This window comes from Leucoraja erinacea, unplaced genomic scaffold (assembly GCF_028641065.1).
Source record: "Leucoraja erinacea ecotype New England unplaced genomic scaffold, Leri_hhj_1 Leri_373S, whole genome shotgun sequence".
NCBI lineage: Eukaryota > Metazoa > Chordata > Chondrichthyes > Rajiformes > Rajidae > Leucoraja > Leucoraja erinaceus.
The window spans coordinates 1-16,770 of NW_026576274.1; the positions used below are offsets into that span (position 1 = coordinate 1).

General features: G+C 47.3%; 1 protein-coding gene across 1 annotated transcript; it reads right to left on the bottom strand.

Annotated features, from left to right (window-relative positions):
- Positions 1-4,085: 4,085 nt before the first annotated feature.
- On the bottom strand, positions 4,086-13,674 carry LOC129693629 (probable G-protein coupled receptor 139; the record flags this gene model as incomplete). Its single annotated transcript, XM_055630420.1, has 3 exons — positions 13,605-13,674; positions 10,570-11,367; positions 4,086-4,189 (listed from the first exon to the last, which is right to left on the bottom strand). Coding segments are annotated over exons 1-3 (972 nt in total), but the record flags the coding sequence as incomplete, so codon positions are not given.
- Between the last annotated feature and the right edge of the window lie 3,096 nt (positions 13,675-16,770).

Genomic DNA, 16,770 nt, shown 5'->3' on the forward strand with positions numbered 1-16,770 from the left:
CCCCAACGTGCGGTTGTGGGGGGGGGGGGGGGGAGCGACATGGGGGGAGAAGAGGGAGGGGGGAGAAGTGGAGAGGGGGGGGAGAGGAGAGGGGGGGAGAGGGGGGAGAGGAGAGGGGGGGGGGGGAGGGCGGCAGAGGAGAGGGGAAGAGGGAGGGTGGAAAGGGAGGTGGAGAGGAGGGTGGTGAGAGGAGAGGGGGAGAAGAGGAGAGGGGGGTGAGAGGGTGGGGAGAGGAGAGGGGGAGAGGAGAGAGGTGAGAGAGGAGGAGAGGATAGAGGAGAACCAGTGCTTTTTTTACTTCAAACTAACCATATATTCATTGTCAACCCACATTAAGGGTACTCACAGTGATGCCGACATTTGTTCAGTGTCATTCAGAGCTCAGAGTGACAGAGACTAATTGACAGAGCTCCATCTTGCAGAGACTAATTAAGGCACACCACTTCCTGGTTTTATAGGCCCTCCCCCTCCCTCCAGCAGGGGCAGCAGAGATAATGGTCAATTTTGCAAACACATTAATATCTATGTCATTTTTCATCGACGGGAAAAATCGTCGGTACACATGCGGCGGAGGTGGGCTCTGAGCGGGGTTGCCAAAAATGACGGCAGTAGGTGGCGGCGTTCTCTTAGAAATCGCAGCACAGATGGCCAAAAAGGTCCAGAACAGAGAGTTAGTAATATAGATAAGTCTGATCTTGTGGTCAAATTTCAATGGATTTGCGTATTGCGGACAATTATCATAATTTGATACGTAATAAAATGAATCTGGATAAAACTTATCGAGGTGAAACTGTGATCTCATTATCAGCCATGAACTGGAGAGATTAGGTTTAGATTTTGTTTAGTCTAGCACAGAAACAGGCCCTTCAGCACACCGACGCCGCACTGACCAGCGATCCCACACATTCACAATATCCTCCGCATATTAGGGATAAGGTACACAAAAAGCTGGAGAAACTCAGCGGGTGCAGCACCATCTATGGAGCGAAGGAAATAGGCAACGTTTCGGGCCGAACCCCTTCTTCAGACTGATCGGGGGCGGGGGTGGGCGGGGACAAGAATGGAAAAAGGAGGAGGAGCTCGAAGGCTGGGGGATGGGATGAGACAGCAGGGAGACTGAGGAAGGGGAGGAGACAGCAAGGACTAACAACATTGGGAGAATTCGATGTTCATGCCCCCAGGACTCCCCAAACGGAATATGAGGTGCTGTTCCTCCAATTTCCGGTGCTGCTCGCCGTGGCCATGGAGGAGACCCAGGACAGAGAGGTCCGTAACGGAGTGGGAGGGGGAGTTGAAGTGCTGAGCCACCGGGAGGTCGGCTTGGTTATTGCGGACCGAGCGGAGGTGTTCGGCGAAACGATCGCCCAACCTCCGCTTGCTCTCACCGATATAGATCTGCTGACATCTAGAGCAACAGACGCAATAGATGAGGTTGGAAGAGATGCAGGTAAACCTCTGTCGCACCTGGAACGATTGCTTAGGTCCTTGAACGGAGTCGAGGGGGGAGGTAAAGGGACAAGTGTTGCATCTCTTGCGGTTGCAAGGGAAAGTGCCCGGGGAGGGGGTGGTACGAGAGGGAAGGGAAGAATTGACAAGGGAGTTATGGAGGGAGCGGTCTTTGCGGAAGACAGATATGGGGGGAGATGGGAAGATGTGGCGAGTGGTGGGGTCACCTTGGAGGTCGCGAAACTGACGGAGGATTACTTTTTGTATGTGAAGGCTGGTGGGATGAAAGGTGAGGACTAGGGGGACTCGGCCCTTGTTGCGAGTGGGCGGATGGGGAGAGAGAGCAGTGTTGCGGGGTATGGAAGAGACCCTGGTGCTAGCCTCATTTATGGTGGAGGAGGGGAACCCCCGTTCCCTGAATAATGAGGACATTTCAGATATCCTGGTGTGGAACGCCTCATCCGTGGAGCAGATGCGGCGTGGACGGAGTCCTTACAGGAAGCAGGGTGGGAAGAAGTGTAGTCCAGATAACCATGGTAGTCAGTGTGTTTATAGTGTATGTCGGTCAGAAGTCTATCACCGGCAATGGAGATAGTGAGGTATAAGGTACCTTAGGGATAAGGTACACGTGTACCAAGCCATTCAACCAGCAAAACTGTACGCTTTTGGAGCGTGGGAGGAAACCGAAGTTCTCCGAGAAGCGGTCACGGGGAGAACGTACACACCTCGTACAGACAGCACCAGTGATCGGGATCGAACCCGGGACTCCTGCGCTGCAGGGGCTATGAGGCAGCAACTCTACCGCTGCAACACCGGTTGAACTGGCCTTTTCACTGCATCCTCGTCTGATTGGTGGGAATCAGTTGAAAGCCAGATAATTAGAGTTAAGAACCAAGGTGGAATGAGGACACGATTGCAAGATTGTAAACCTTGGATGATAAGAAGTATTGTAACCTTAATCAACAATGAAGCATTGTAAAGTTAGAAAACGGTAAGCAGCCGAATATAAAGAAATAATTTAAACAAAAAAGCCGGACGTTTCCAAGCAAGTATAATGAAGGAGAAGTCCAAGGCATTTTATGCATATAGTAAAAGCAAGAGGATGAAATGTTAATAGCTAAATGGAAAGGTTATAAAGTGAATGGAGGAGAGTTTAAATTAGATTTTCCAGTACAGTTCTCCTTTTGGTGCCTGGATGCGCGCCTTGGGGAGGTGGTAGATGAAGATGCAATGGCAACATTCAGGAGGAATTTAGCCGCACATGAACAGGCAGACAATGGAGGTGCACACATCGTATGCACGCAGATAAGATCATAGGTGTTGGCGTCATGATCGGCGCAGACATGTTGGGCGGTATTTCTTCCAATCATGGACTGGTCTTTATTTTACGTTCACGCTGGGCCAACTAACCGAAGGACTTCAGGGGATCGTCTGTCTGTGGCATGAATGTAAACCAGGCCAAAGACGGTCAGACAGATGTGGGGGAAATCATGCACAGATTTTGAACTGCACGGACAAGGCCACGAATGGAAAATGAGCCTAGAGAACCGAATTGGACTTTGCAAGGGGGAGGACGGCGATGGTGCTTCAGGGACGAAATGTCACTATGGTCGATAATCCAGATCAAATAGATCTGCGAATATTAAATTGGTGTTTAATGGCCAATAGGCGCACCATTTCGAGTAGCCTTTTAAATTATTTTGATGACCCGTGCGTGTTGACCTAGATCGTATGTTGGTGGTCTGAGGAAACGGGGGGGGGGGGGGACTTTTAAATATGTCCCGACCTTTTCCCTGTCGGATCTCCGTTATCGTTGGGGCCTAGCACCGTGGAGCGGCCTCCAATCGAAACAACCTGGGGCCTCCAGTCGCGGAGCCTGCGGACTTAACAGCGTGGGGCTGGCCGGCCTCGGAGCGTGAAGAGCTGTGGTAGCGCGTGGCTGCGACCCGACCACGGGGCACGGAGGCTCCAGCCGCAGGTCCGGTGGACGGTGACATCGGGAGCTCGCGGGCCCCTGGTGGGAGAATGATTTTCGGAGCTCCCGCAACGGGCAACGTCTCCCGCCCGAGTTGCGGGGTTGAGAGTGAACCGGAGCGGGGCCTTGCATCGCCCGGCGCACCTTTAACGGCCGCGGGACATACCATCGCCCGCCAGGAGCGCCAGCATTAGGACCCGGAGCAGGGCTTTACATCGCCCGGCGCAGGACTTGCCACCGACTGCCGGGGGCTCCAACATTAATACCCGGAGCGGGGCTTTACATCACCCGGCGCGGCCTTAACGGCCGCGGGATTTGCCATCGCCTGCCGGGGGGATTAACATCGGGAGAAGAAAGGAACACAGGGGAGAGACATTTGACTTCCATTACAGTGAGGAGATTCACTGAGATTGATGTTTGTGTAAATTGTGTTGTTTGTGTGTCTTGGTTCTTTTCTTGTTGTATGACTGCAGAAACCAAATTTCGTTTGAAATCCTTTTGAGGGTCAAAGGACAACACATTTGCATTGTATTAGAGTAAAAAAGCTCCCCGCTCTGGTCTCCGGTCCCGCTGGCTCAACAGAACACATCTGCAGGGCGAGGCGGCAAATGACAGGAAGGCAGTGAGCATCTCCCAACGTATTGCGCCTTGAAATGGTTCATACGCTTGATCTCGTCCTCCTCTCCAAAGGTTTCTTAGAATCGTCAGCATAGCTGCCTTGAAGACCGCAGCTGTGACGCGCCACCACTTCCTGTGACTTCATGTCAACTACGCAAAACAACAAAAGCAACCAAATCTCAGCAGAACGCCATTGACTGGAAATGAATCCATGGTGGTAACTGCGAGTCCTGGCAAATCTGTGGAAGAGGCAGGGGATGAAATAGATGACACTTGGCAGAGCATTTGGGTGGACAGGTGGGAACCGGAAGGATAATGGTGGCTGGGAGTCACCTGAAATACAAAAATACATCACTAATATCATAGGATTGTAGGCTGTCCTCTTCACTGTTTCTCTCTGAAGCATCTTTGGTTAGAGATTCTCATGTAGATGCAGTGCATTTCCACGGCTTTCCATTTGCATCCGACAAATTCAGACTCGCTGGATCCCAGCTACAGCATGAAAGGAAGTGGAAATGCGTTGTATTGAGCAGGAGAGCAGCAGGCTCCAATGCGGGCCAGCGCTGAAATAGTTGACCCTGCAGGCAGGAAGAGTGCAACAAGGTCCGCAGAGCTCTACGCAGCCTGAGTAAGGCCAAATGTAGACAGAAGTAACTTGGAACGTGGACTGACAGATTCCTGATTAGTAATGGTGTTAGGGGCTATGAAGTGAAGGCAAGAGAACGCGGGTGAGAGGGTAAGATCGATCAGTCATGATTGAATGGCAGAGTAGACTTGATGGACAGAATGACCTAATTCATCTCCTACAACATCAACTTTGCAATCTTCAGCTAAACATGAAACGTTTTATTAAATGAGACGGGCACGCAGCATCTGTGGAAGATATGGATAGGCGAGGTTTCGGGGCAAAGCATGAGGTCTGAAGAAGGGTGACATATAACCATATAACAATTACAGCACGGAAACAGGCCATCTCGGCCCTACAAGTCCGTGCCGATCAACTTTCCCCCCCCCCTCCCTTAGTCCCACCTGCCTGCACTCATACCATAACCCTGCATTCCCTTCTCATCCATATGCCTATCCAATTTATTTTTAAATTATACCAATGAAACTGCCTCCACCACTTCCGCTGGAAGCTCATTCCACACCGCTAATACTCTCTGAGTAGACGTTCCCCCTCATATTACCCCTAAACTTCTGTCCCCTAATTCTGAAGTCATGTCCTCTTGTTTGAATCTTCCCTATTCTCAAAGGGAAAAGCTTGTCCACATGCAAAGCTTCAGTAACTCAGAGGGACAGGCAGCATCTCTGGAGAGAAGGAATGGGTGACGTTTCGGGAAGCAATGAGTGACGTCACTTCAGGCCGAATGGGTTCGGACCGAAACCTCGCCGATAATTTTCCTGCACAGATACTGCCTGAGCCGTTCATTTTGCTCCAGCATTTTGTGTGGGCGACAAAGACAGAAGCGATTATGGGAACTAAAGTGGATAAATGGTCAATTGCTTATATCAGGAGGACGGGGTAGCCCCGATTGGATCGATATGTGGGACATGGGCTGACGAACCCAGTATGTATGTGTGTGTGTGTGGGGGGGGGGGGGGGGGGGGGGGGGTGGTGGTGGGGGGGGGGGGGGGGGGGGGGTGGTCAGAGAAATGCTCCCATTGTGGAGCCCGCGGGTACGTTTCCCACCGGCTGCCAAACACCTACTTATTTATTCTGATCCGTTAATTCGATCACTTGCTGAATATTTACTGATATTTATCGTGACGTGTTTTTTTTCCTTGCAGATTTACAACAAACCTGTGCCTTTTTGCTGTTTGTATGAAATAAGTATCGGTCACAAAATAAGTAATCTAATTCAAAAATCTAACTATCTAACTATGTTACTTGCTAGGAGATCGCCGCTTGGACTGTGCGGTGATACGAAAGAACAACATGGAATTATTCAGTAACACCAACTACATACCTTTATATTCCGCAGCGAATGGTTAATGATGCACATCCATTTTAGTGTAAGAAAATGATGTGAGCAAATAATGATGCTCGCCAATCCCTCTTCCGCAGTTAAGGAAACGTAATAGGGTTCCACCGTAAGTGGATTGACCATCACGTGACGCCACAGAATATAGATTATATTTGGGATTTCCCAGTGTTAAAATCCATTATATTAACCCTGTCTATCGCCCTGTGAATGAAGCGACTCCCCAATCAGGAAAATACCATAACATTGCATGGGGGAAAAGTCGGAACGGGGTACCGATCTTGGATGATCAGCTATGATCATCTTGAATTGCGGTGCTGGCTCGAAGGGTCGAATGGCCTACTCCTGCACCTATTTTTTTGTTTCTTTGTGTCTAGCTTGGATCAAGAGACTGGTCGGTGGCAACTCGGTGGCTTCCTATGCGTTTTTACAAACACTATTCCTGCAGCAAGAAATGGGGAATGGATTCATTTGTCTCGAAATGTTTATTAAGGTGTCTGTGACTAAAGTAATTGCCCCGTCACTCCCAATAGCCACTACAGGATTGTCGCGGATGTGAATGAGGAAACGAGCCGCGCTCTTTCATCCACTGTGTCTCCGGGTTTGCTGCCGACGTTGCAACTCTTCCAGAAAAAGGCGGGCTCCGATTCTGTACGTTAAGGAGTTCGCCTATCCGATTATGGCGGCGTTTGGAATCCCTGGTGAGCCCAATCATTTTAGGCTTTGGTTTCTTATCTTCACCTGTACCGAGTTTTAGCGAAATGCTATAATTTGCATGCTATCCAATCACACCACATAACAACGTACATACATACATACATTCATGTTAAACGCGTAAAGCAGGTAGAGAAAAGAGGTTTAAAAAAGAAAGGCGATTTTATCTGACAACAGTAGAACCTTCTGTGGGAAGTGAACAATCGAACGTCATGTGTCAGGCATGTTGTTCAATGTGTAGGAATGAACTGTAGTTGCTGGTTTAAACCGAATATAGACACCGAGCGCTGGAGAGAGTCAGCGGGCCAGCAAGGATCTCTAGGGCGAAGGAATAGGTGACGTATCGGGTCGAGACCAATCGTCAAACGCTGAATCATCTTCTGAAGAAGGGTTTCGACTGGAAATGTCACCAATTCCTTCTCTCCATGGATGTTGCCCGTCCCGCTGAGTTACTCCAGCATTATGTGTTTATCTTATGCTGTTCACATTGTTGTTGCTCCGTCTCAACGCTGCCTAGACATCTGGGTATAGAGAATATACATAGATGGGTTGTAGGCACGGACAAAGCCCTGCTGGCTAATCTTAATTACTCCCTTTCAAATGGGAGTAATTCCTATCTCGCAGAATTCCCTCCAATAGTTTCCCACCATTGACCTGCTGTTCAAGGGACTATGGTTCACTGGATTTTCGCTACGTATTTCTTAAACAAAGGAACAACACTGACCACCCTCCGGTCCTCCAGTTTCTCATCGGGCGCGAGAATAAACAAAGATCCTTGTCAAGGCTCCCGCAATCTCCTCTCTTGTCACTCACGATAATCAAGGATAGATTCCGTCAGGCACTGGGGCCTCATCCACCTCGATGTTCTTCACATCGAGGTGGATGATTCATTCACAGGGACCACATCACCCCCGATCCTGGCCTCTATTCACTGGCTCCGTGTGCGGTTCCGTATAAACTTCAAGATAATAATAATAATAACTTTATTTGTTAAGCACCTTAAAAACAACCACAGCTGACCAAAGTGCTGTACAGAAAAAAGAAAACAAGCAAGACATCATAAAACAGGCAGAACAACAGAACATACAACTAACACGAGGCGCATAAATTACATACAAAAATCCAAACAATAAATTAAAAAACATAAAACACGAGTACGAACAACGCAGCAAAACCAAGCAAATAAAGTTAATAAACAATTCAACACCTCACTGGTCTACAAAGGCCATGGAGAATAGATATGTCTTCAGGAGTGACTTAAAAACAGCTAGAGAAGGGGCCTGTTTAACGTGCAGAGGCAATTCATTCCACAATCTCGGAGCCGACACAGCAAAGGCACGGTCCCCTCTGAGCTTCCGCTTAGTCTTTGGCTCAATCAGGAGCAGCTGATCATCTGACCTGAGAGAGCGGGAGGGCGAATAAGGGTGAAGAAGCTCAGATAGGTAGGACGGGGCAAGACCACTTAGGGATTTAAAAGTAAATATTTTTTTTTTAAACGAATCCTATACTGAATAGGCAGCCAGTGGAGAGAGGCCAAAAGGTGTGAAACATGATCATGCTTTCGTGTGCCAGTCAAGAGACGAACAGCTGCATTCTGTACCATCTGGAGACGGGCGATGGAGGACCGACTAAGCCCCGAGATACAGTGCATTGCAGAAATCCAGCCGGGTGGTAACAAAGGCATGGATAACCGTCTCAAAGTGCTGCCTTGACAAAATCGGCTTTATTTTTGCCAGCTGCCTCAGATGGAAAAAAACAGATTTAACAACAGCCCTCACCTGACAGTCAAATCTAAGCTCAGGGTCCACTTTAATCCCCAGGTTCGTGATGTTAGGTTTGAGATATGCAGACAAAGAGCCTAGATCAACAGGGGGGGGGGGTGGGGGCAGAGGTGCCACCAAAGATCATTACCTCTGTCTTGTCATCATTAAATTAAAAAAAGATAGTCCTCTATGTCTGCAAAGCCCTCAATGGGCTTGCTCCCACCTACATAAAAATTATTCTCACCCACCACTCCAACTCCAGGCCCCCCAGATCGGCCGACTTGGGGTTGCTGAATATCCCACAGTCCAGGCATAAGCTCAGGGGCGACCCCGCCTTTGCGGTTGCAGCCCCTAGGCTGTGGAACAGCATTCCCTAGCCCATCAGAACTGCCCTCTCCATCGACTTTAAAGTCAAGACTATCTATACTCCCAAGCCTTTCCTGATCTCCTCTGAGTGATGGCCACATGTATATATGTATGTAGTCTGTTTTGTTATGCTATTCTTATAACAAATGTAAAGCACGTTGGCCAAGGAGAGGTGTTTTTTATATGTGCTATATAAATCAATGTGACTTGACTTGACTTGACTTGACTTGACTTGACTTCAAGAAATTGCCTTCTTGAGATTGCCTTCTCGAACATTAACATATTTAGAGAAACCAATTGCTGGAGTAACTCAGCGGGACAGGCATCATCTCGGGAGAGAAGGAATGGGAGAATTATCGGGTCGATACTCTTCTTCAGCATATTTGTATTCTCTACACTGCTATTTCTGTCCTCCAAGCACTACTGCTCTTTGAGTACAGATGCACACCATCAGTCCCACGCGTTCATCAAGTTCTTAAGAAGGAACTGCAGATGCTGGAAAATCGAAGGTACTGAGCACCACCGGAAATTGGAGGAAAGTGAGCAACACCGGAAATTGGAGGAACAGCACCTCATATTCCGCTCGGGGAGTCTGCATTGATTTCTCACAATTCTGTTAACCCTTGCTGTCTCCTCCCCTTCCTACCTCAGCCCTCGGGCTCCCCCTCCTTTTTCCTTTTTTTCTCCCCGCCTCCCCCCACCCCCTATCATTCTAAAGAAGGCTTTAGGCCCGAAACGTTGCCTATCTCCTTCGCTCCATAGATGCTGCTGCACCCGCTGAGTTTCTCCAGCATTTTGTGCAACACACGTACACCATCCGCCTCCACGAATACACTCCCTCCATGATTTTCGAATGGTCCTACCTTCCCCTTGCCACCCGCTTATTTCTAACGGACGTATAAGAAGTCAAGGGAAGTTACTTAATCCGCCTTGCGAGACATTTCAAAACCCTTTCTGGCCCCTGTAAATGACCCCTTGAGTTTCAGACTAGCTTTATATTCCACCAAAGCCGCGTCTGATGCTTCGTCATCTACCGGGAATCCTTATCCTTCGTCACCGTTTACAACCTTACACGTCATCCACTGACCCGTTAGATCTCGTCTTCACTGGAAGCTGCTGATCCTGCACTTTGGTCAGAAGGCCTTTTGATTCCGAAATGTCAACTATGGGCCCATTCCCCAATTAAGTAATTTCCCTCAACATTCTGACCTATCCGTATTCAAAACACACTTCCGCACTTGCCCGCACATCCGTTTTAAACTTTAAACTGAGCCATTACTCACCCGAGAACAGATTCCATGTACTGATTCAAAAGAACTAGGGCAGGTTTGCAGATACAGTATTTTAATACAACGCGATTGTTATCTCAAATTCTCGATGTTAATGCAAAAATCATAGTAAACTGTTCCTGTTTAATCAATTTAAACGGAGAAATATGACACAAAAGGTCGAGTATACATTTGCAGACACCGGTTGAAGAGAGCCGTTAACCACCGAATGAAACGCATGTGCGCTCTGGGTGGAAACAACTTCACGGAATAGTACGATCATGTGAAAGAATAGATTGAAGGGCGGCATCATATCCCAACTCCAGTTCCAGTCAAATTCCGCGCCGGTATCCAGAGTTTAACAATAATAAGCGGTAAATATGAAAGCGCGTTCTTCACCTCCAACCTAAACTGCCTCTGTGTCATCCCGTAGATACACGTGTTGGCGCAGGAGCTGATGTGCATGAGCAAGACCCCAACGTCATTGGCGATGTAAGAGGGGCTTGAGTGATCCCCGCCCATGAAATTCACAGTGACCCGAGTGCAGATGAAGGTGACTGCTACCGTTGTCCAAAGCAGGATGAAGGCGCCGGACACGGTGAAGAGTAAAACGATGGACTTCCGCCGATTCTCCGCCCCAGTGCCCTTGCCACCCATTGCCTTCAGGCGACGACGGACTCTGTTGGCCGCTATGATGTTCCTGGCAGTCAGTCCGTTGAACAATAGGATTAGAAGGAAGGGTAGGAAGGGGAGACAGATGCTACACATCCACGAAAACACCGTCCACCAACTGGAAATGAAGAACGCGCGTTTGGGTCGGCACCCCCATTCTTCACTATCCACGGTGAAGCGTGGCACGTACATAAAATGGAAGGGGATGTATTTAAAGCAGCTCAGCGCGCACAGGGAAACAATGACCGTGACGGCCGTCCTATCCGTGCAATAGGCGAGTCTCAGCTTCGGGCAGCAGATGCTGACAAAACGGTCAAAGGTGAAGGACATGGTTAACCAGACAGAATAGTCCAGAGTAACCACCCGTAGGTATATGTTGGATGGGCAAATTGCGCTGAGGGAGAGGAAGGAGTTAGGGACGTAGTACATGTAGATTTCACGGACTAACACGTGAACGATGAGAACGAGGAGGTCGGAGATTGCCATCGCCACCATGTACCGGGTGATTCCTTTGGAGAGCCCGCACTTTCCCCGGTACAGGACCGCTGCCGCCAGTATGTTTGCTGGAGAAATAATAAAGTACAGCGAAATTAATATTTAAATTGACTACCGATTTAACGGAGTTATGGTTAATGTTGGATCTTACCAGTCTTGCGATCAACCGGACTAATCAGAAAAAACACTCAGAGGAATAGCTTTGAAACTATACATGGCGTTCAAGAGCAAAACCATGCATAATTCTAAAAAATAGTTGGTGTATTTCACAAACTCTCAAAGCGCTCGAAATCTGGTTAAAGATCATCAATTTGAACTTTCGACTCTGTTTTTTTTTTTACCCTAGAACTAATGAAAAAATATACAGAACATCCTGGATATACGCAGAAAGTAAGCTGGAAGCTGCTTAAAGTTCAGGCGTTCAAGTCCAAGAATCATCAGCTAGATTGGCGGTGCGCATCAGAGAAACATGGGTGGGATAGACACAAAAAGCTGGAGAAACTCAGCGAGACATTCAGCATCTCCATTCATTCTCTCTGCCAAGTTAATCCAGTATTTGTGCCTATCCTTGGTTTAAACCCGCATCTGCAGTTCCTTCATACACATATAAATGGTGATGTCTGACTTGAAACATTGACTTCGTTAATTCTAAGCAAAGACGTGGCTTCTGTTTATCAATATATTCTGATTTGATTTCTGATCTGGAGCATTTGCGCGCGTATTTCTCTTTTGGTTTGTAAACGTATCAAAATGTAAAGCAAAGTGAAAACTACGAGATCTGGATATTTGATTTTGGATCAATTAGTGCTGCGGATACATAGCTATTCGGGATTCATCTACGGGGGGAGACGAGATTCAACGCTTCGACATAAGTCGTTTCATCATGTAGGGTCGGGGACGATATCAGAGAGAACAACTGCTGGGACAAGCGGCAAGGGAGGTCGAAAAGACCGAGGGTGGATGTGATGGTGAGGAAAGGGATGAAGATTTATCGTTGGCGGGTTAGCAGTCTGGGAGGAAAGTACTCAGAAGCAGGGGAATTAATATTATCATTCATCTCCCTCTATTACGCCGTATATGATCCTTTCATCCCCAATCCCCCGGTATCAATTTCAACTGCGTCCTTCGGCCTCCCTTCCACCCCTCGCCCCATCCCCCGTCCACATGTTCAACCAGATTCTAATATAATACTGGAGACTAAAATAACGGCATATTTTGGATGCCTCCATGGAACGCGGAATGCTGTTTTAATACAACGGGTCAGGGAGCATCCCTGGAAGTCATCGGTATGAGATTTTTAAGTTCGTCGAACACAGTCGTGGAGTAACCCAGCGTCCAAAATGTCAGATATAACGATATAACCATATAACAATTACAGCACGGAAACTGGCCATCTCGGCCCTGCAAGTCCGTGCCGAACAATATTTTTTCCCTTAGTCCCACCTGCCTGCACTCATACCATAACCCTCCATTCCCTTCTCATCCATATGCCTATCCAATTTATTTTTAAATTATACCAATGAACCTGCCGACACCACTTCCACTGGAAGCTCATTCCACACCGCTACCACTCTGTGAGTAAAGAAGTTCCCCCTCATGTTACCCCTAAACTTATGTCCCTTAATTCTGAAGTCATGTCCTCTTGTTTGAATCTTCCCTATTCTCAAAGGGAAAAGCTTGTCCACATCAACTCTGTCGATCCCTCTCATCATTTTAAAGACCTCTATCAAGTCCCCCCTTAACCTTCTGCGCTCCAGACAATAAAGACCTAACTTATTCAACCTGATGAAATGTTCAGACCCAATACGACGCCTATCCATGTCCTCCAGAGATGCTTCGTGATCTTCTGAGTTACTCCAGTACTGCCTTCCAACATAATGTTCTTCCTCTCATTACAAATCCCTCTTTAAGCTTATCTCCTGCAATTCCTATTTCCTCCTCCAGCGTCGCTGTCCAGAGCTCACCGTTCACTTTCAATTCTGGACTCTTCATGAACTCAACTGATCTGGAAATTCAAGTTCTAGTTTACCACAACTCACCCCCCCCCCCTCCCCCTTACAACGATTGTTTAAATTCTCGTCTTGTCTACGCTTTAGAGATCTGTCCGATGTATCTTCTAAACTGTTCCCTATCTATCCATTTATGTTTGGTGATGCTGCGGCCATGCGTATGAAGATGATTTATCTTTCTTCATAGCACTGCGGGTTACTGCTAAGTGCAGGAAATCACGCAAAAAGGCAGCCAGAACACTCGTGGTCTGTCACTATGAATCAGACCAACAACGCATTAAGCGACTTCAGCTTACCAGGGATACCAAACGCCGCCAGGATCGGATAGATGATTTCATTGACGTACAGAATTGGAGCACGTCCCATTCTGCAAGAGTTCCTGTGACGGCGTCGAGTCAGGGCGGACAATGGCGCAAATATCGCGGCTCAGATGCTCATTAATACTCGCGCCAACTCTCCAGTGAGATAGGGGAGTGGCGGATCCCAGGTATTATTCACAGTCTCTTGAACAAACACATTTATTTCCGTACAGTGAAGTAATTTCAGCTATCCCTTGGTGGAGGAATGCTTTATGCAAAAACATATGTATGAGTCCGCGGACATATTACTGACCATTTCGCTGAATCTATTGTACAACCTGGCAAGGCACCGGTTGGTTTGTTGTTGGAGAGTATTAGCAGTACCAACTCTGAAATATTTACCGCTATTGATAGGCACAAATGTAGCCACAGGAAAGGGAAGGATCATGGCACAAACGATTTGCTTAAGTTGCAGTTCGAATTCAAAGATGAATTATTCATGGCAACAACGTGTAAAACTCATGTGGTGGATTTGAAGCCTATCAAATCCGTCGCCCTCTTCGGTCACAGGACTTTGTCACCAATATAATCCTCTGGGCAAGTTCGCCGATGTAATCTCGTTAAACGTAGTTTACATCTGTGTTGCGTGCAGATGCTTCATGTTAGTTCAAAAGCAAAAATAAAAACACCCGCCGCATGTTGATAATTTGATTATAATTTTGACATAAACATCAGAGAATGTCCAGAATGTTTCCTCATATCGTGCGACATGCATAAAGAGAAATAAGATTTCAACTTGAAATATGTCGCTCTGTAGTAGGTGTATGTGGAAGGTTCCCGACCTGAAACGTCATCTGACTATTCCCTTCACATTTTTTAGGGCCCCAAGATGGTTGTTTCGTGGATGGATGTTTAGTGGAGCAGACAGAAAATAGGCAATTCTGAATTTCTGCAATTAACTGGATTTGATAAGGGAGCCACTAGGAGGTTGCGACCATCATATGGTAATATTCAACCTGCAATTTGAGAGGGAGAAGATGACATCGGAGGGATTGGTATTACAGCTGGACAAAAGGTAGGAACTGCCCAAATTTGACTGGAAAGGGATACGAGCAGGAACCCATGTTGCACATCAATGTAGTCATTTCTGGGAATATATCAGAAGGTGCAGGAACTTTCCAGCCCAAAGAGGAAGAAAGATGCTAGAAGCCGAATGAAGTGATCGTGGCTGACAAGATAAGTCAAATATGGCACAAAACTAAAAGAGAAGGCAAAAACAATTGCAAAGATTAGCGGGAAGTTAGAGGATTGTATATTTTTTTCTTAGAACAACAAAGTAACTAAACAGGTAATATGGAGATAACAATATGAAATACGAAGATAAGGAGCCAATGACATAAAATAGGATAGCAAATTTTCTTCAAATATATAAAGAATAAGAAAGAGGAAAGAGTGGACATTGGACGGCTGGAAAAGAATGCTGGAGAAGTGATATTTGTGAATGCAGCAACGGCAGATGAATTGAATAACTTGTTTGCATCGGCATTCGTAGTAGAAAACACCAACAACGTGTCTGGAATTCAAGAGAGTCAGAGGATGGAAGTTAGTCGAGTGGCTATTACTAAAGAGACGGTGCTTGGGAAGAGGTTTACAGACCGGGCGTGTGCACTGGGATCGGAGTACTTGCCATCAGGGAGACATTACTGGGATGTGGAGGTTGTAGATACTCGGTGCTGGGGGTCTGGGAGTCGCCGCAGGGTCTGTGGATGGGACGAGACCGTTCGACCTGACCCCGAAGACAGGAGTCTGGAGCATCTGGCGGCGGGGTGACATGTCACCTCCCTTCCACCCGTCTCCCCGCTCGACCCATCCCCATGGGGCGGTTCCGTTTTACGACGAAGACATCATGTTCCATTTCCAAACCTTTACTGGGAATAAATTCATGGAAAAAAACTATCCTTTCTTCGGGACTTGGGAATTATGCCGGTTGCTGCGAATTTGCTCCGGGTGTGTAAAAGGATCGGTCTCGGGACTGACGTGAGGTGCTGGGCTCCTGGGGCTCTGTGGCAGAAATCCGGCGGACAACAGGACGACTTTCAAACTCCAAATTCCATGGAAATAAAACCAGGGGAATGTAAATGTGGAAGAGTGAAAAAAACAGGACTAAAATCAGCGCTGTCGATCCGTTCATGTTAACGCGTTTACTGTGTCGGTCAGTGGAACACAAATACGTTGTGGCACAAGCGGTGTTGGTGCGGTCTTTAACAGCAACGAAAAGGCCAGTTTGGGGCATATGTAGATGGGTGGGTGGACGGAATTAAATCGTAAATTGTCAGATGTGGGAGAATGCAAACTAAATAATGGAAATGGTAGATACAACGAATCTGTTGAAATGGTTGTGTATTTTTATTTAAGTGCCGGAAGAAATGAGCGGGCAAGGCCGCATCTGTGGGGGGAAATGGAGAGACCACGCTCTGGGATCAGGACCCTTCTTTGGTCTGAAGAAGAAATTCCAAGAGTTACAGGTTTGGTCTATCCGAGTGAATTAATTCGTATTGACGTCTTTCGGATGAGGGCGGTAAAGGATTGTATCGGGAGTTGTAAATAGGAAGGAGAAATGAAATCGGAAATTACTTGAAGGGAGAAAAATAAAGTTGAAGTAGCCCCTAGTGTAACGAGAAAGGATGAGAATGTGGGATTACATGGAATTAATGTTAAACGTTGATCGATGGTCGGCGTCAACTCGGTAGTTCGAAAGACATGTTTCCGTGCGGTATTTCTATACTAAACCATTTTCTGTTAATCGGGGATAGATTCAGATTCAATTTAATTGTCATTGTCAGTGTACAGTACAGAGACAACGAAATGCATAGACACATGAAGCTGGAGTGACCCTGTGTGACAGGCAGCATGTCTGGGGAGAAGCATTTCAAGTAACTTTGGCATTACCGCCCCCACCCCCTCCCCCCTAGGCGTCCTGCGAGTTCCACTGGTCGTACCCTTAAGTTATCACCTCTTCCACAGTCAACAATGGACCATTGTGAGTTCCACTTTTCCTTCGTCATCAGTGTCGGCTCTGACTGTTGTGTACCTTTTCATACCTCGAGGTGACGACTAGACATTGACCACAAACCCACTAACTACAACATCTACCCAGACTGTC